The 20,809-nt window shown below is 38.0% G+C and overlaps 1 protein-coding gene across 1 annotated transcript in view; it reads right to left on the reverse strand.

Annotated features, from left to right (window-relative positions):
• Positions 1–20,809, reverse strand: part of LOC150084737 (RNA polymerase II-associated protein 1) — a 630,471-nt gene that overhangs the window by 184,330 nt on the left and 425,332 nt on the right. Inside the window, exon 23 of the mRNA XM_090376342.1 lies at positions 10,629–10,735. Within this exon, the coding sequence (XP_090232468.1) occupies positions 10,629–10,735 (107 nt within the window). The remainder of the gene's footprint in view (positions 1–10,628; positions 10,736–20,809) is intronic.

Consider the following 20,809-nt stretch of genomic DNA (forward strand, 5'->3'; position numbering starts at 1 on the left):
ATGATGCAAGAAAGCAGGCTTATTCAGCATCAGCCAAAAAAAAAAAAAAAAACCCACTCCCATTTCACCCCTCCGTTCGTTCGAAATACCTGTCCAGTTGAGCTTTAAATTTGTTTAGGCTATCAACTTCAACAACAAGTGATGGAAGTCGGTTCCACCAACCAACCACCCGCTGGCCAAAGGCAAATTTCCGCACATCTATCCGACATCCGTCCTTCCTCAATTTGAATTTATGCCCTCTGAGGTGATTATTCTGAGAAAGATGAAGAATCCCATTGGCATTGAGCATGCTCAAACCATTCAAAGCCTTATACACCTCTATCAGATCACCTCGCCGGTGCCTAGTCTCCAAACTCTGTAATTTGCAAAACTTAAGCCTTTCTTCGTAAGAGCAACCCTTTGTTCCATTTACTAATCTTGTTGCCCTTCTCTGTACCCGTTCCAGCAGCTCTACATCCTTCTTGAAATGAGGCCTCCAGACCTGTATACAGTACTCAAGATGTGGCCTTACCATTGCCTTATACAAGGGAATAATCACCTCCTTATCCCTGCTAGAAAAATTCCTGTATATCATTGACAAGACACCATGAGCTACTCTTGCAGCTCGTCTGCACTGCTCAGAGAACTTCATATCTGCCTGCACAATTACCCCCAGGTCCTTTTCATTCTCCACCACTGTCAGTGTAGTACCGCAGAGTTGATACGTTGCTCTGGGGTTACTGTTTCCCATATGCAGCACTTTACATTTGTCGATGTTAAACCTCATTTGCCACCTCTCAGCCCATCTGTTCAACCTTTCCAGATCCTGTTGCAGCAGCATAGCGTCAGTATTGTCCTTAACGACCCTGCCAACCTTTGTATCATCTGCAAACTTGGACATTAAACTTGATATCCCATCATCAATATCATTCATAAACACCGAAAACAACAACGGACCCAACACCGAACCTTGAGGAACTCCACTAATAACATTAGTCCACGTTGAGCAGTGTCCATTGATTACCACTCTCTGTCTTCTGCCACTCAACCATCCCCTTATCCATAGCAGCAATTTGCCTCCAATGCCACACTGCTCCAATTTGTGCAGCAGTCTTCCATGTGCAACAGTATCAAAAGCCTTTCTAAGATCCAAATATATAATATCAAAGTTATTCCCTGCATCCAGTTCTTTTGTGACTACATCATAGTATCCAATCAAATTGGTCAGGCAAGACCTGCCCTTAACAAAACCGTGCTGCGTCTGAGCTATAACTGAATTCTTGTCTAGATGATCCTGCAGTGCTTCTTTAACCAGCGCCTCCATTAATTTACCTGGAACAGAAGTTAAACTAACAGGTCTATAATTACTTGTGTCAGCCTTTGATCCTCCTTTGTGAATTGGGGTTACATTTGCACATCTCCAGTCTATGGGTACCTCCCCTGAGTCCAAAGAAGCTCTCATAATTATGGCTAGGGTTTTGCAAACTTCCTTTGCTGCCTCCTTTAATATAACTGGATAGATCCCATCCACCCCAGGTGCCTTTTTTATGTTTATCCTCAACAATCTCTCCTCCACTTTCCTCTCAGTTATTACAAAATCATCCAGCTCACTGCCAATGTTTACTTTACCTACATCATTCTCCTTCCTGAATAACTCCTCATGCGTGAATGTAGATGCAAAATACTCGTTTAGATTGTTAGCCACCTGAGCAGGATCCTCAACTGTTGAACCATCAATATCCAGTGGACCAATCTGATTCATCCCTTTCCTTTTCGAGTTCAAGTATGTAAAGAACTCTTTTCTTTTTTTCTTTGCATCCTTTGCCAAGGATTTTTCATAGTCTGCCTTTGCCTGCCTAATCTCCTTTGTGACATGGTTACAGACCAACTTATATCTATCATAGGCTTCCATGTCACCCATTAATTTGTATGTATCCCATGCATTTTTCTTCTCTGCCACATGTCTCATTAGTTCATCTGACAACCATTTAGGCCTAAACCTTGAACAATATTTCTTAGTTGGTATGTATGCTTCTCATTTAGAATTCACTTTTGGTAACACCAACAGCTGGTCCCACTGCATAGAATTTAAAAACTATCTCAGACTACTCTAGTCATTTTTATGAAAGAAAAAGCCCTTTCTGTTGCCCTCAACAGTAATTATATCTTGAATTAAATCCCATATTAATACAAGGTAATCACTGCTACCCAGTGGCTCTTTTATTTGCAGATTTTTAATGGCCAACCCACAAATTTCAGTAGAAAGTTAAACTTCCCATTATAAGACATTCCAAGTTAACAGTGCCCACTCAACATGCCTGCACAGTTGCTTGCTATGCGCATCGCAGTCATTAGGCCTATAACACCCTCTGTGCACATTGTACTCCCCATATTTGAAATATAACGGATGCTTCTGCATCCATTATGTTTGAGTGATACCATGTCTCTGATATCCCCACAATGTCTGGCTTTGTTGACTTGACCAGTACTTCAAATTCATCAAATATATTTACCATGCTTGTAGGATTAGTGAACAGGTAGTTCTCGACTTTACGAGTTAATTCGTTCCTAGCGTGTGTGCTTGTAAAGCAAAAACTCGTAAAGTGGGAATTTATTTCCCATAGACATAAGGTTAAAAAGTAGGGGTTATGTTCTCAACAATGAAGTTAGTTAGCTAATTAGTTTATGTTTTGATTGATTTATCGAAAGAAATGAAAATGCAGCCTGTAAAATCAAGCAAATTATAATAATAGAGAAATTATTTATGATTTAAAAATGTTAAAGAATGTTTATTCTTCATCACCATTGACTAAATGCACACTCGTTGATCACTCATTATTGGCTCGGCACTTGTTGGTTTGTTGCACAAAGAGTCGTCTTCTTCAGAAATGCTTCAAGAGGCGTTTGTTTCCAAGATAATTTCACGATTGCATGCATAAGCATTTTTTAACGCCACACACAAATTGCAACTAACACGATTCGCGTGGAGTAATGAGTTTACGAAGCTTAAAAAGAAAGGAATGAAGAGAAGATTCTGAAAATTGATTTGTTTTTTATACGATTGAAGATTTCAGTAAAGGGGAAACACATTTCACCATAATAACACAAAAAACCACATAATTCCAGCTATCAGTATTTTCGCAAATGCAATAACATCGAGTTTACTACCCATTTATAATTGCTTGAAGTAACAGAAAAGCCCAATAAACCGGAAACTGCAAATTGTTTTATGGTCTTGACCTCCAGAAATGTGCTTTAGAAAAATATTACAAAGGCATTCAAAATTGGTTCTTATAATGGAACATATGATAACGATGACAGTGTAGTGCATTTTAATGATTTGAATTGGTAACTAATACAATTTACAAACCATGCTCACGAGCTTTTATATGGCCTTAAGGTCACGCTCGTGACCTTAAAAATTACATTTTAGAGAGATAAATAGCTTAGTTAAACAGCGAAAATTTCAACTTCCAAGATCTTGAAACGAATTACCAAAAAACAATGTGTTATTGAGTTCACATTACGATATTTTAACAATACGATGGTGTCACTGGAACTGATTAATATCATAAAGAGGGGTACACTGTATTGTATAGCTACGCACGGGGTTTGGAATGCGGTATTTATGAATGTTTAACATTCATTTTTTGCAATTAATATTCATATTTTCGATTTTGTTGATACTTGATACTTGGGGGAAAAAAAAAAAAACTCGTAAACCTGGGAACTCGTAAAGCGAGAACTGCCTGTACATGCAAGTAGATATGCACATGTTTTCACTCTTAGTAAACGTGGCCCATGAATTTGTTTTTCCCATGAGAATCCCCAGTAGGCATTTGAATCGCTGGCATTTTACTTCCAGGCTGCCATTAATCTATCAGTCTGTGTACCCACCCTCCCCCACCTGGCAGTTTTTCAACCCCCCCCCCCCAATGCCACCTCAATAGCAACAGAAAATATTCTTGCACCCCTACTATTTAAGTTTATTCCATCTGTGTAAAAACAGTCTCTCCTATTAACAAGCACAGATCATGCCAAGAAAAATTTTACCCCATATGTCTGCAATGTCTTTCCAGGGCCAAATTGAATGACAAGGCTCTCATCATGCACTCCCTCCTATCATGTCTGGGCAGAATTGCAGACACTTTGAATTGTTTTCAGTATTTTCTTGTTCCTTTTAATTAAGTCCTCATGTCTCCTGCTCTTAATATCATTAGTACCAACATGTTCAGCAATGCAACTTTTGTACCCTTAAAGGATGATAGCTGCTCTATACTTCAACTTTTAGCCCCGGGCAGACATACTTTGCTGCTATTACACCTGTCCTTTTTGCACAATATATTTCCCACCTTCCCTGACAATTGAGTCACTAACTACAGCTACTTCCTGTGGGACCAAAGGCTTCTGTGCAGGATGCCACTGTGGAGCATGGTTGAGAGACAGACCATCAGGCACTCATTTGCTTGGCTCCAGTGATGTCAGGAAATCAGTGCTTGATGGGTCCATCTCTTTTAATTTTTCAAAGGCATCAACCCCATTTTTCAAGCTCTCATATAAGCACATCAGAATGGTAAATTTGCATTTAACTACTTCATACCTTTATATCTTCAACAAACATACACAACGGCATCCCCTAACATCATATTTGTTAGGCAGGTCGGAAAACTGCTAGCTTTGGGGGATACAAGGACTAATAGATTAACAGTAGCCGCTGGCAGAGGTAGTAGTAGTAGTAGTAGTGGCACATGATGCAAGAAAGCAAGTGTAGGAGCTTATGCAGCATCAGCCAAAAAAAAAAAAAAAAATCATCACACCATTCCCTCCAAATGCCTGTCCAGTTCCTCCTTAAATTTATTTAACCTATCAACTTCCACAACGACAGATGGAAGTTTGTTCCAGCAATTAACCACCCGCTGGCTAAAGGCAAATTTCCGCACATCTATTCTACATCTGTCCTTTCTTAATTTGAACTTATGTCCCCGTAGGTTCGTAATCTGAACAAGTGGAAGGATCCCATCAGAATTCAGCGTGCTCAACCCATTCAAGGCCTTATAGACCTCAATCAGATCACCGCGCAGGTGCCTAGTCTCCAGCCACTGCAATTTGCAGAACTTAAGCCTCTCTTGGTAAGAGAATCCCTTCATTCCCCTCACCAATCGTGTTGCTCTTCTCTGTACACGCTCAAGCAAATCTACATCCTTCCTAAAATGAGGCCTCCAGACCTGTACGCAGTACTCAAGGCGTGGCCTGACCATTGCCTTATACAGAGGGACAATCACCTCCTTTTCCCTGCTAGCAAAATTCCTATATATCATTGACAAAACCCCATGACCTGCCCTAGCAGCCTGTCTGCATTGCTCAGAAAACTTCATATCTGACTGCACAATTACTCCCAGGTCTTTTTCATTTTCTACCACCTTAAGTGTAGTACCACACAGTTGGTACGTTTCTCTGGGGTTACTTCTACCCATATGCAGTACTTTGCATTTGTCAAGGTTGAACTTCAGTTGCCACTTCTTAGCCCATCTGCCCAAATTATCTAGATCCTGTTGCAGTAGCACACTGCCATTACTGTCATTAACAACCCTACCAACCTTTGTGTCATCTGCAAACTTCGACATTAAGCCTGATATACCTTCATCAATATCATTGATAAATACACAAAACAACAGTGGACCCAACACCGAACCCTGTGGGACTCCACTAATAACATTAGTCCATGAAGAGCAGCACCCATTGATTACCACCCTCTGTCTTCTCCCACTTAACCATCCTTTTATCCATTGTAGCAACTTACCCTTAATACCATTCTGCTCCAATTTGTACAGTAGTCTTCCATGCGCAACAGTGTCAAAAGCTTTCCTGAAATCCAAGTATATGATATCAAAATTATTTTTTGCATCCAGTTCCTTTGTGACCACATCATAATAACCAATCAAATTTGTCAGACAAGACTTTCCCTTAACAAACCCATGCTGTGTTTGAATTATTGCTGCAGTCTTGTCTAGATGATCCTGCAATGCATCTTTAACCAGTGACTCCATTATTTTACCCGGAACAGAAGTTAAACTAACTGGTCTGTAATTACTCGTGTCACCCTTCGATCCACCTTTGTGAATTGGGGACACATTTGCACATCTCCAGTCCGTGGGAACCTCCCCTGAGTCCAAGGATGCTCTCATAATTATGGCTAAGGGTTTGCTTAGTTGCTTTGCCGCCTCCTTTAAAATAACTGGATAGATCCCATCCACCCCAGGTGCCTTTCTTATGTTTAACTTCAACAATTTCTCCTCCACTTTACTCTCAGTTATTACAAAATCATTAAGCACACTGCTACAATTTGATAACCTTCTTCCATTTTCAAACTGTAATAATTGCTCACATGTGAATGTAGATGCAAAATACTCATTCAGTTTGTTTGCTATCTGAGCAGGATCATCAACAGTCGAACCATCGATGTCAAGTGGACCAATCATATTCAGCCCCTTCCTTTTAGAGTTTATATAAGTAAAGAAATCCTTGCTGTTTTTCTTAGCATCCTTTGCCAAAGATTTCTCGTAATCCGCCTTCGCCTGCCGAACCTCCTTTGTGACCTGATTACAGACTAGCTTATATCTGCCACAGGCTTCTGCGTCACCTGATAATTTATATGCATCCCATGCATTTTTCTTCTCTGTCATGAGTCTCATTAGTTCATTTGATAACCATTTAGGCCTAAACCTTGAACGATATTTCTTAATCGGCATATAAAGTCTAGTAGCTTCCACGATTAATTCCTTGAATGCTTCCCACTTAGAATTTACTGTTGGTAACATCGTCAGTTGATCCCACTGTACAGAATTTAAAAACTGTCTGAGACCACTGTACTCCCCTTTACGGAAGCAAAAAGTGATTGTGAAGGTGAAAGTGATTGTTGCCCTGCTTCTATTGGAATGAGCAGCAGTCTGGAAAACAAGATGCAGGGTATTTCAGAGACTGCTGGGAGTCATTGCAGTACAAGTAAACACATGGGTAGCTAAGAATAGGAATGTGCTAGGGTAGCTAAGAATAGGAACAGGTGAATGTATACTTGTGTATACACCAATGCTTGGAGTTCGATAAATAAATTTGATGAATTTGAGGTGTTGGTCGAAACATCAAAGGCAGATATTGTTGGGATATCAGAGATGTGGTGTCAAACAGATATAAGGAATTCAGAACTGGAATTTGAGGAGGACATGTGTAAAGAAAGGATAGACAGGATAGGAAGGGAGAAGGAGTTATGCTATTAGTTAAGAAACACATAAAATAGAAAGGAAGTGCAGCCTGTTGACAGTGGGTTGGTCATTAACACACTAGCAAGGCTTTTGGGGATTTATTGGATGATTGTTTTCTACACCAGCATGTTCGGAAGGCAACTAGAGGGAGTAATACTCTTGATCTGATTATCAGTAGTGATTCTTCATGCATTAAGAATCTGCAGATAAAGGAACCACTAAGTGGCAGTGATCACAGTGTGCTGAAGTGGAATTTACTCAAAGAGGTAATTACCAATGAGGGGTAAAGGGAAGGGTTTTTCCTTTCGTAAAGGCGAAAGTCTGAGACAGTATTTAAATTCTATATGGTGAGACCAACTGATGATGTTACCAACAAAAAATTCAAAATGGGAGGAATTTAAAGAATTAAAAGAAGGTTTAGGCTGAAATGGATGGCAGATGAACTAATGAGACATGGCAGAGAAGAAAAATGCATGGGATACATATAAATTAATGGGTGACATGGAAGCCTATGATAGATATAAGCTGGTTTGTAACTAAGTCAAAAAGCAGATTAGGCACGCAAAGGCAGATTATGAGAAATTCTTGGCAAAGGATGCAAAGAAAAACAGCAAAGAGTTCTTTACCTATGTAAACTTTAGAAGGAAAGGGATGAATTAGATTGGTCCACTGGATATTGATGGTTCAACTGTTGATGATCCTGCTTGGGTGGCTAACAAACTAAATGAGTATTTTGCATCTACATTCACACATGAGGTGTTATTCAGGGAGGGGAATGCCAGAGGTGAATTAAACTCTGGCAGTGAGCTAGGTGATTTTGCAATAACTGAGAGGAAAGTGGAGGAGAAATTGTTGAAGAAAAACATAAAAAAGGCACCCGGGGTGAATGGGATCTATCCAGTTATATTAAGGGAGGCAGCAAAGGAAGTAAGCGAACCGTTAGCCATAATAATGAGAGATTCCTTGAACTCAGGGGAGGTACCCATGGACAGGAGATGTGCAAATGTGACCCCAATTCACAAAGGAGGATCAAAGGGTGACACAAGTAATTACAGACCTGTTAGTTTAATTTCTCTTCCAGGAAAATTAATGGAGGCACTGGTTTAAAGAAGCACTGCAAGATCATCTAGACAAGACTTCAATATCCCCTTAATAAAACCATGCTCGGACACAGCATGGTTTTATTAAGGGGAAGTTGTCTCTGACCAATCTGATTGGATACTATGATGTTGTCACAAAGAAACTGGATGCAGGGAATAACTTTAATATCATATATTTGGAACTTAGAAAGGCTTTTGATACTGCTGCATATGGCAGACTACTACACAAAGTTGAACAGTGTGGCATTGGAGGCAAATTGCTGCTATGGATAAAGGGATGGTTGAGTGGAGAAAATAGAGAGTGGTAATCAATGGACACTGCTCTTTGTGGACTAATGTTATTAGTAGAATCCCTCGAGGTTCAGTGTTGAGTCCATTGTTGTTTTCTGTATTTATAAATGATATTGATGATGGTATATCAGGCTTATGTCCAAGTTTTCAGACGATACGAAGGTTGGCGGGATTGTTAAGGACACTAATGACAGTACGCTGCTGCAACAGGATCTAGAAAAGTTGAGCAGATGGACTGAGAGGTGGCAAATGAAGTTTAACATTGACAAATGTAAAGTACTACATATGGGAAGCAGCAACCCCAGAGTAACATATCAACTCTGTGGTACTACACTGACAGTAGTAGAGAATGAAAAGAACTTGGAGGTAATTGTGCAGGCAGATATGAAGTTTTTTGAGCAGTGCAGACAGTCTGCAAGAGTAGCTCACGGTGTCTTGTCAATGATATACAGAAATTTTTCTAGCAGGGCTAAGGAGGTGATTATCCCTTTGTATAAGGCAATAGTCAGGCCACACCATGAGTACTGTATACAGGTCTGGAGGCCTCATTTTAAGAAGGATGTAGAGCTGTTCGAATGAGTACAGAGAAGGGCAACAAGATTAGTGAATGGAAGGAAGGGTTGCTGTTACGAAGAAAGGCTTAAGTTTTGTAGATTACAGTGCCTGGAGACTAGGCACCTGCGAGGTGATCTGAGATTGAGGTGTATAAAGCCTTGAATGGGTTGAGCATGCTCAATGCTGATGGGATTCTTCCCCTTGCTCAGAATAATCACCTCAGAGGGCATAAATTCAAATTGAGAAAAGACTGTTGTAGGATAGATGTGCAGAAGTTTGCCTTTATCCAGCAGGTAGCTGATTGGTGGAACAGACTTCCATCTTTTGTTGTGGAAGTTGATGGCCTAAATAAATTTAAGGCTAAGGTGGACAGGTATTTGGAATGACTGGAGGGGTGAAATGGGAGCGTTTTTTTTTTTTTTTTTTTTTTTTTTGCTGATGCTATATAAGCCTGCTTTCTTGAATCGTATGCCTAATGCTAATGCTAATATCCTTCTAAAGATAGCTTCACAAAAAAGATAACAAGTAATGCATAAAATATAATCCTGATTTATTGGAAAACTGGCACTTCTCTCTCGAACCAAAGCATTCTTGCTACTTTGAGCACTTAATTTTGCTGCTCTACTTTATGGCACGATTAGTCTAAATTTAATGTAAGACAACAAAGTCAAGAGATACAAAAATAATAAAGCTACATTAATCCTACTGTGATGGGAGTGCAAACTACATTATTCTAAATTATGTTATATACTATGTGAAACAGTTAAGTTATAAAATAACATTTGTATTGCACCAAAGTTATAGTTTATGGACCTAACAAAAAACGCTTCTGATGTTGTTTGTACTCCATGACATATTGGTGGCAGAAGTCAAATATGGAATTTTCTAAGCAACTCTAAAGGCCAAGTAAATAACAAATTCACCAACTTAATCAGTTAAACACAAATAAATTCCCCACAAATCAGTTAAACACAAATAATATCTCCGCTACTAATTTTAAAAAAAGTTAAAAAGAAAGCAATGAATTCAAGAAATAAAAAAAATTTCGCTAAGCAGCTCCCAGAAAATGATTTTGTCATAGAAAGGACTGCTGTTTTCACTTTAAGTGGCTCTTGAGATAGGAGCATGGAGGGTAATTCTCTAATTTGGAAAAATCTGCCCAAGAACCCATTAAAGCAGGGGAATGGAAATGAGCCAAATTGATTTGGTAAATGTAGAAAGGGCACCTAGTGTATTCAACATATATTTATAACTGAAATTGTTCTGTGATTTCTTTAATAAAAAAGATTTTCCCAAAATGACATATAATAGGAATAATTGAAGTGCATTTCTGAAATTAATATGAAAAAATTAGAAATGTTGAGAGCTTTTCTTCAAGCTCTCATAGTTCTGAAGTTTGAATTATTAAGTTTAAGAATAAATTTAGATGGAGTGAAGTACTTACCATAAATATTCCAACAAATTTGAAAACTTCTCTGATTTTAAGTGAGGAAGTATTTTATTACAGGCTAACTCAATATTTTCAAGGCTTTGTACAGTATCCCATTTAGGCTGTTAAAGAGAATTTTTTATGATTAACCTGAGTGCCAAAAAAAAAAATAAATAAATAAAAAATAAAATAAAATAATAATAATAAATTAAAAAAATAAATAACATACAAAAATATTTCAGAAAAAAATCCTAATGTTAAAGAATAATGTTAATATTTCATTATTAATGGTAAATGCCTGAAGTTTCATAATGAATAAACCTATTGAATTAAACAGCTAAAACTAAGTTCAATGAGAAATCCTTCTCTATCCATTTAATTTGACATACTTGGGGGATTCAAGTAAAAGATGACAATTAAAAGTAAGTATTTAAAATGACATCAGTTCATCATATTAATGAAATGAAACACAAAAAAAAAAAAAAAAAAAAAAAAAAACAAACAAACTACTGACTTTTGAATTTTATCTTCAGACAAACTACTGACTTTTGAATTTTATCTTCAGTTGGTAAAAACAGCCAGCAATCAAGTACATCAGATATATAGAAATGGGAGGCATTTTATATAAGAGGTTATATAAAATATTTGAAATGTCCACCACAAGCATAGCATGCACACAATAAAGTGAATCATTTTTAAACAGTTCAATATATAGTGGTGCACAAGCCATCTGTAATTTGTCTTCTTTATCTTTAATGGAACCTCATAGATAATAAAAAAAATCTAGGGTAGTGAGGTCTGAGACCTTGGTGGGTATCGAAAAAGCATTCTCCTGCAACCTATCCATCATTTGGGAAATTCACTATAGAAATAGATGCCACAAACACTGGAATGAAAACACGAGGGTGCATCATTCTGTTCAAAGTACATCAATGTATCTGAAAATGTGCTGCTTGTTGTGGGAACCATACCACTCATTAAAAATTCAAGTTAACTTTTTTTTTTTTTTTTTTTTTTTTTGGTAGTTGTTGGTGCATCAGCTTCTGTGGCCATAATGCACCTCACAAGGTTTTTGCAGTACTTTGATCCAAGCCCAAGGCGGGATTCGAACCTGCGACCTTTGGGTTGCCAGGGAGGCACTTTACCCACCCGGCTATCCCGGTCAGCTCAAGTTAACTCTGCCCAGTAACAGTATCATTCAATCTATAAGGTTAAAATATCCCACAACAGTAGAGTCCCATCCACACATACATGCTGATTCCCAGCAAGTTAGCATCTTTCTGTGGAGTGAGGTGAGATTGTCAATGACTCAGTAACCACACTCATCTCCCCATGCGAATACATTCTGAAAATCACCAGCTTCACTGTTCTTCTGAGAGTACCATTCACAATACCATGGCCATCAATCATGATCACCTTCCTGATTTGCATGCAATAATAAGGTATAAATGGGTTGAACTCTACACCCATTAAGATTATTGAAATTAAGATTGATGACACTGTCATCCTGACTTCTTTGGTGACTGATTGAAAGCACTTCTAATAGCTTTTCCTCATGCAGCTTTCTTTATAAATGCTGTGAACTGTTATATGCTCCTCAAACTTATTATACTGGGCAACATGTAAAATGTTACGAAAATGAAAATACCCAATCTTGACTAATTTTATGCTGCTGAACAAAATTCACATTAAAATTTGTCAATTAGCTCTTGTTTTCAAATTACAGTTGGGGTCTCATATTAGCAAGTTACTCTACATTATGAACTACAGCCCTTGGCAAAACAAATTGCAATACAGCAGTTTCAGTACCACCTTGCTCTGTATCATGTGACAAGTAAGTTTTTGTCGCCTCAAATGCATCTTCAATTTTCTTGCAGTAATCCTCGAATACGGCTAGGTACTAGGTGATATGTTCTCAGTTAATGGTTGTTTTCTATGACATTTCTACTTTTTGTGCAGTATTTGTGTGTCATGTCAAGATTAATATGCCCCAAAATTGTGTAAATAGTCGGGATGACTACTATTACATATGTGGAGAAGTCACGCTAACTTCAAGAAAGTGTCTCTTAATTCAAGCCATAAAAGAGCCTACTTCTTGTACTCTGGGTGTAAAGTAGGGAACCAGGGCAAGAACTGGGCTCCACACATATGCTGCACTACCTGTTCATCAAAACTCAATGCATGCGTAAATCAAAAGGGACATTTTATGCCTTTTGCAGTGCCCATGATATGGAGGGAGCCAACAAATCACATCACAGATTGTTACTTCTGCATGGGCCTTCCTATTAGAAAAGGGATGACAATGAAGAAAAAGTGGACAGAAGTATACCCAAATATACTATCTGCAATTTGTCGTGCCTCATGGTGAAGTTCTGTCTATTCCTGAACCACAGGACCATTTTTCTGTACACTCTGATGAAGATGAAGACACTGATGAACATCAACTTTATATACACAAACAGTTACAGCAGCCATCTACATCAAGGGATCTACCATTTTGTCCAAACCTTTATCTTTCTTAACCACATAAGGTCACACAAAGTGAGCTTAATGACCTCATCAGGGATCTCAAACTAAGGCAGAGCTTTTGGCCTCGAGGCTACAACATTGGAATCTTCTAGATCATTCTGGATCAGGCTACAACAGTGGAATCTTCTAGATCATTCTGTGAAAGTGACAACATTTCATACTCGAAATAAAGACTATGATAAATTCTATCAAACAGAAGGTGAACTTGCTGTTCATAAGGATGTTGATGGTCTAATGGCAGCAATGAAATGAGGCACATTCCCAAAGAATGGCACCTATTTATAGATACTTCTAAAGTTAGCCTTAAGGCTGTGTTATTAAACAATGGAAATATGTTGCCTTCAATACCTCTTGCGTATGCCATCCACAAAAAAGAAACATATGTAAACATGGAGAACATCCTCTTAGATGTACACTATTAGAAGTATGAGTGGCAGATATGTGGTGATTTAAAGGTAATTGGCATTTTATTAGGACTACAAAAGGGTTACACTAAGTATTGTTTCTCTGCATGCCATGGATATGCACTATGAGAAGAGGAGTTGGCTTCAACAAAAATCATTAACACCTGGAATGAAGAATGTAGCATTTGAACCTCTGGTAGATCCAAATAAAGTTTTGCTTCCACCACTCCACATCAAACTGGGGCTCATGAAAAATTTCATCAAGGGTTTGGAAGTGAACGGTCCTGCATTCACATAGTTGCAAGAGAAATTCCCAAGACTTAGTACAGAGAAGATTAAGGCAGGCATTTTTATTGGTCCATAAATAAGGCAACTTTTCAAAGACAAACAGTTCAAATGTGTAATTAGTGATAGCACTAAGGACACATTTGAACTTTTTTAGATTTACTGGATGACTGTTTTCTGAGAGGCAACAAGAGAAAGCAATACACTTGATCTGATTATCAGCAGTGACCCTTCATGCTTAATCTGCAGATAAAAGAAATACCAAGTGGCAGTGATCACAGTACTGATGTGGGATTTATATAAAGATGTAACTACTGTCAAGGGAAGGAAAGGGATTTCATTTTGTCAAGGTGAATACAATGGGCTTAGATAGTTTTTAAATTCTTTTCAGTAAATTCTTTTCATGTTACAACTGCAAATTCTAAATGGGAAGCATTCAGGGAAGTAATTATAAAAGCTACCAAGCTTTTCCTACCAACTTAGAGATACTGTTCAAGGTTTAGCCCTAAATGGATGACAGGTGAACTGATGAGACTAGTGACAGAGAAAAAAAAATACATGGCATACTTGTAAATTATTAGAGGACATACACACAGAAACATACAATAAATACAAACTATTCTGCATTCAAGTCACAAAAGAGGTTAGGCAGGCTAAGCCAGACTATGAGAAGTCTTTGGCTAGGAACATAAACAAACTAAATATTGATTCAGTTTGTTTATGTTAACACTAAAATGAAAGGAATAAATCACATTAGTTTATTATATATGAATAGCAGGAATGGAACAGTTGATTCTGTTATGGCTGTTGACAAACAATAAATATTTTGCATCTACATTCAAGAATGAAGATATGTTTAGAGATCGCACCTGAGGGTGATGGAATCTAGTCAGGTATATTAAAAGATGTAGCAAAAGTGATAAGTAAATAAAGCTTTAGTCATAATTATAAGATGAACCTAAGATCCAGGGAAGGTTCCTATGGATTGGAGATGTGAACATGTCTCCCTTATACATAAAGGGAGAAATGAGTAATTGCAGACCTTGACTTCTGTTCCAAGGAAAATAAAGGAGTTAGATTAGTCATTAGAAAAGTAATGCAGGATCATTTTGATAGGAATGCATTTATGCAGTAATCACAGAATGGAATGACCAAGAGAAGATCTCATCTGACCAATCTGATTGGCTAATATGACATAATAAGAAAGGAACTGGATGCACAAAATAATTTTAAGAATACATACTTGGATTTCAGCCAAGATCTATATTTTATGCTATAGCTTTAAACTTCACCTATTGCATGGCAGCTCACATCAAATAATTTCTTTACAAATGTTTTTTATATTGTCACTAGAGATAACCTGCTATTTGATGGGGACAGTTAGTCCTGAAACTGTCTGTTATAGCAGTTCCAATGTCTTTTAAACAAAGGTTAAGCTCTATAGCAACTTGTTTTTGTAGAAATGCATACTTCCATATTATAATGTTGGATGCATTTCTTGAAAAAAACCCAATAAGTTTTAAATATAACAGTGGAATCATCCATCCCCCTTTAGGACTGTAATGGTAGAAATAAAAAATTGTAGAATTAAAAAGCAGTGAACAGCTTTGTTTTTATTAACTTTAGTCAATCGTAAACAACAAATATTCTTCTGTTGGAGATAAAGGTGGGCAAGGCTTTTAAAAATAGGGCTATCGACATCTATGAACTCTCTTTCTTCTCTTTGTTCAATAGCTAGTTATGTTTGTATGTTTTTATTTTTATGTTTACATTCCTGCTAACTCAGATACTTCTTTGTGTGTCTCCAACTTTCTCAGCAAATATAATTTCTACACAGGCAGAGGCTTTTGACATTTCAACGGTTGTTATTAATTTTGGAAGCTATGGTATTAGCATTTCTTAAACCTTGTTTTGCATTCTTTTTCGATTTCAAGGGGTTCTTTGGTAGTAAAATTTTCACCATTTGATTTGAGTAAACTAACTACATAGCCTTTTCACCATCATCCAAGCTAGCTGCTTTTGCAATGTCTGCTACATTTCTTTGTATATATCCTGCACTGGCTTTCTCAATCCAAGGTAATTTTGGACATAATCAAATTACAATTTTCTCATGTTTCATTTGATGTCCTTCTATGCTGCTGTGCTGCTACACTTCCTTCTATGCTACACTTCAGCCCAAACATTATGACCATCTCTGTCTCCACAGGTGGGTGCATTTCACAGCACCTTGGAGTGACAACACTGACTGGTGCAGCATACAGAGTGAGAGCACAGGTAGTGCCAGCTAGTTCATCAGTATGAAGCCCTTGCAATGGGGAAAGGGAAGGATCTGACAGAATTTGTATGGGTATTGATTTGCAGTGCCAGGAAGGTGGGGCCAGAATCTCAGTAATCATCAAGCATTGTCAGCTTTTCCAGGGCTGTCATAGTGAAGGTGTGGTGGGAATGGACCAAAGATGCACATCCAGCCACCCAACATGTTGGGACGGAGGTTGCCACATGCTGCCTGGGACAACACACATTTAATTTCTCCAACATTGTAATGGTTTGCTTAATCCCTCAGCCTAAGACCCACTTTATATAGAGTAAAGTGGGCTGATGGACCAGGTTTCGTTAAAATTGATATAAGCTGCAATAATCCGATTAAATAATTTTCCTACATATGAAAAGTCTCCATCCTATTCTTATTTTATTTTTTATAAACTTTATTATTTAACTATTTAACTCTTCAACTGCTGTCAATTTATAATCTTATGCACCTATACATGTATATACTGTCAAGGTTGATTCTTTCACACAAAGGGAAGAAAAGAAAATTGATTTATGAATTCTAGAACTTCTAGGAAAGTTTAAACTTGATTTCAATACATGTATTGGCCAAGCATATGACAATGGTGTCAATATGGAAGGACAGTATAATGATGTATAAGTGGTGTTGTCTGAGCATAATCCTAATTGCATTTTTTAAAGCTGTGGAAACCACACTTTGCATCTTGTAGCAGTTGATAGCGTTGAAACATGCAAGGAAGCACTATTATACATTGGAAGAATTTAGCAAATATATAACTTCTTTAGCAGTAGTCCACAGAGAGGGGAGATTTTAAAGACAAACTGCGTGCAATGCAATTCTGTATGTTGAGCTCAAAAATTGACACAACCTTATTTTCACAATTTGACAAGGCCATGGGGTTTCAAAGTCAAAGGAAACTGAAAGAAATTTCAGAATTTCAATAGAGTTTCACACAACCTGCAGCATAAAAACATAACAGAATCAACATTTTTTTTTGTATTATTGATTCGGTAATATCTGGAATAACAAATTGTTTTGAATCCTTGCATAAAATCTGTAACTTATTTGGAATCATACAGACCTTTCAGAACTTAATAGATGAACAAATAAAAGTCTCAACACAACAATTACAACAGAAGTATACTAAGGATATTTCACACAAAATATGTGATGAACTGGTTTTTATGAATAAAATATACAGAACAAACTCCAGTGGATTTGCTATAGAGTGTGGAAACTAATCTAACTGAGTTGTTTCCAAATTTGTCCGTAGCACTTAGAATATTTTTGATTCTATCCACTTCTATTGCTTCTGTGAAAAGAAGTTTTAGTGTCATGAAAAGAATAAAGAATTTTAACAGATCTACAATTTTGAAGAAATGCTAAATCGGTATATAAATATATATACAGCCACTCCCTGACTTACATAAGGGTTGCATTCCACTGAACCCTACTTAAATTGAATTTTACGTTAAGTCGGAATTTCCCTAAATGCTTAGTTCCTCTCGCATAGTTGCACTCGCAACTATGCGAGGAAAAATTACAAAAGTGTACAAAATTACAAAAAGAGAGAGGAGACAGGCATAGTGTCAGCAAGTTTTAGCTTTTGAGCATTGTTGCCAAAATAACTCTCCAGCTGATAAGAACGCTGTTCTGGAAGTTGAGGGCTGTAGAGATTTAGAAGGTTTTTCTCCTAACACATCACAAAATGTCTCTGCAGCTGCAGAATCATCGCTAGTGACTTCACTGCATACTTTAATGTTGTGGAAACTAGTGCGATGCTTGAACCTATTAAACCACCCGATGCTTGCCATGAACTTGGCTTGGGGTTTGCCGTATTTATCCTTGATAACTTCATAAATACTTCTTGCTTTTGCTTGAATGGCCATTACATTCAGGGGTACTCGCTTCTGAATCTGATTTTCCATCCATATTATTAATAGCTTTTCCATAGGAGGGAGTATATGATGACACGATAGGAGGGAGTATATGATGAGGGCCTTGTCAATCAATTTGGTCCTAGAGAGATTGTGCAGGGCTCAAAGGTTAGACTTTTTTTTCAGCCTGGCCTGTGCTTGTTGACAGGAGAGACTGCTTCTACAGAGATGGGGTACACTTAAATCGAAAGGGGTGCAAGAATATTTGCTGATGCTATCGAGGCAGAGTTAGGTGGGTTGGAAAACTGCTAGTTTCGGGGACTAATAGATGGACTAATACATGGATTAACAGATTAACAGTAGTCGCTGACAAAGGTGAAAGTGATTCTTGCACTGCTTCTATTGAAATGAGCAGCAGCCTAGAAAACAAGATGCAGGAGATTTCAGAGACTGCTTGGAGTCATTGCTGAACAAGTAAATACATAGACTGTGTTAGGGTAGCTAAGAATAGAAACAGGTGCATGTATACTTGAGTATACACCAATGTTAGGAGTTTGGTAAATACATTTGGGGTGTTGGTCAAAACTATAAAGGCAGATATTGTTGGACATGGTGTCACACAGATATAAGGAATGCAGAACTGGAATTTGGGGGGTACAATGTGTACAGGAAGGATAGACAGGATAGGAAGGAAGGAGGGGTTATGCTATTGGTTAAGAAACACAAGGAAGTATAGCCAGTCGACATGGCTGGACAGTGCAGTGTCAAGTCAGTTTGGTGTGATATAAGCATTGGGAAAGCAAAATTGAGAGTAGGAGCGTGTTATAGGTCTATTGACTCTGATGAGTATAATAAACGACTGTACAGAGAAATAGAGTGGGCTAGTAAATCAGAGTGTCTTATAATGGGGGATTTTAATTTCCCAGATATTGACTGGAATTTGTGGGTTGGTCACTCACACTAGCAAGGCTTTTGTGGATTTATTGGATGATTGTTTTCTATAGCAGCATGTTCAGGAGGCAACTAGAAGGAGTAATACTCTTGATCTGATTACAAGTAGTGATTCTTCATGCATTAAGAATCTGCAGATAAACGAACCACTAGGTGGCAGTGATCACAGTGTGCTGAAGTCGGATTTACACAGGCAATTACCATAAGGGGTAAAGGGAAGGGTTTTTGTTTTCGTAAAGGTGATTACGGTGGTCTTAGACAGTATTTAAATTCTATACAGTGGGACCAGCCCATGACGTTACCAACAGCAAATTCTAATTGGGAAGCATTCAAAGAATTATTCTTGGAAGCTACTAGGCTTTTCATAAAATATTTCAACTCAGAAATATTGTTCAAGGTTTAGGCCTAAATGGATGTCAGATGAACTAATTAGACATGTGACAGAGAATAAAAATGCATATGATACATATAAATTAACAGGTGACACAGAAACCTATGATAGACATAAGCTGGTCTGTAACCAAGTCACAAAGGAGGTTAGGCAGACAAAGGCAGATTACGAGAAATCTTTGGCAAAGGATGCAAAGAAAAACAGCAAAGAGTTCTTTACTTATGTAAACTCTAGAAGAAAGGGAATGAATCAGATTGGTCCACTTGATATCAATGGTTCAACTGTGGATGATCCTGCTCAGATAGCTAACAAACTAAATGAATATTTTGCACCTATATTCACACATGAGTTATTCAGGGAAGGGAATGCCAGAGGTGTATTAAACTCTGGCAGTAAGCTAGATAATCTTGTAACAACTGAGAGTAAAGTGGAGGAGAAATTGTTGAAGATAAACATAAGAAAGGCACCTGGGGTGGATGGAATCTCTCCAGTTATATTAAAGGAGGCAGCAAAGCAAGTAAGCAAACCCTTAGCCATAATTATGAGAGCTTCATTGGACTCAGGGGAGGTACCCATGGACTGGAGATGTGCAAATGTAACCCTAATCCACAAAGGAGAATCAAAGGGAGACACAGGTAATTACAGACCTGTTAGTTTAACCTCTGTACCAGGGAAATTAATGAAGGCACTGGTTAAAGAAGTATTGCAGGATCATCTAGACAAGACTTCAGTTATAGCTCAGACACAGTATGGGTTTGTTAAGGGGAGGTCTTGTCTGACCAATTTGATTGGATACTATGATGTGGTCACAAAGGAACTGGATGCAAAGAATAATTTTGATATCATATATTTGGATCTTAGAAAGGCTTTTGATACTGTTGCACATGGAAGACTGCTGCACAAATTGGAGCAGCGTGGCACTGGAGGCAAATTGCTGCTATGGATAAAGGGATGGTTGAGTCAGAGAAGACAGAGAGTTGCAATCAATGGATATTGCTCTTCGTGGACTAATGTTATTAGTGGAGTCCTCGGGGTTCAGTGTTGGGTCCATTGTTGTTTTCTGTTTTTTTTAATGATATTGATGATGGTATATCAGGCTTAATGTCCAAGTTTGCAGATGATACAAAGGTCGCCAGGGTTGTTAATGACACTAATAACAGTATGCTGAGAGGTGGAAACTGAAGTTTAACATTGACAAATGTAAAGTACTGCATATGGGAAGCAGTAACCCCAGAGTGATGTATCAACTGTGTGGTATTACACTGACAGTGGTAGAGAGTGAAAAGGACCTAGGGGTAATTGTGCAGGCAGATATGAAGTTTTTTGAGCAATGCAGATGGCCTGCAAGAGTAGGTCATGGTATCTTGTCAATGATATACAGGCACCTCTGTAGCCAGGTGGGCAGGAGCAGCAGTGCGTAGCACACGCTTCTTTATTAAACCGTGGTTCGAGCCCGTGACCATCAAATA

Source organism: Mastigoproctus giganteus, chromosome 6 (assembly GCF_048544385.1).
Source record: "Mastigoproctus giganteus isolate SK-2022 chromosome 6, ASM4854438v1, whole genome shotgun sequence".
Taxonomy (NCBI): Eukaryota; Metazoa; Arthropoda; class Arachnida; order Uropygi; family Thelyphonidae; genus Mastigoproctus; species Mastigoproctus giganteus.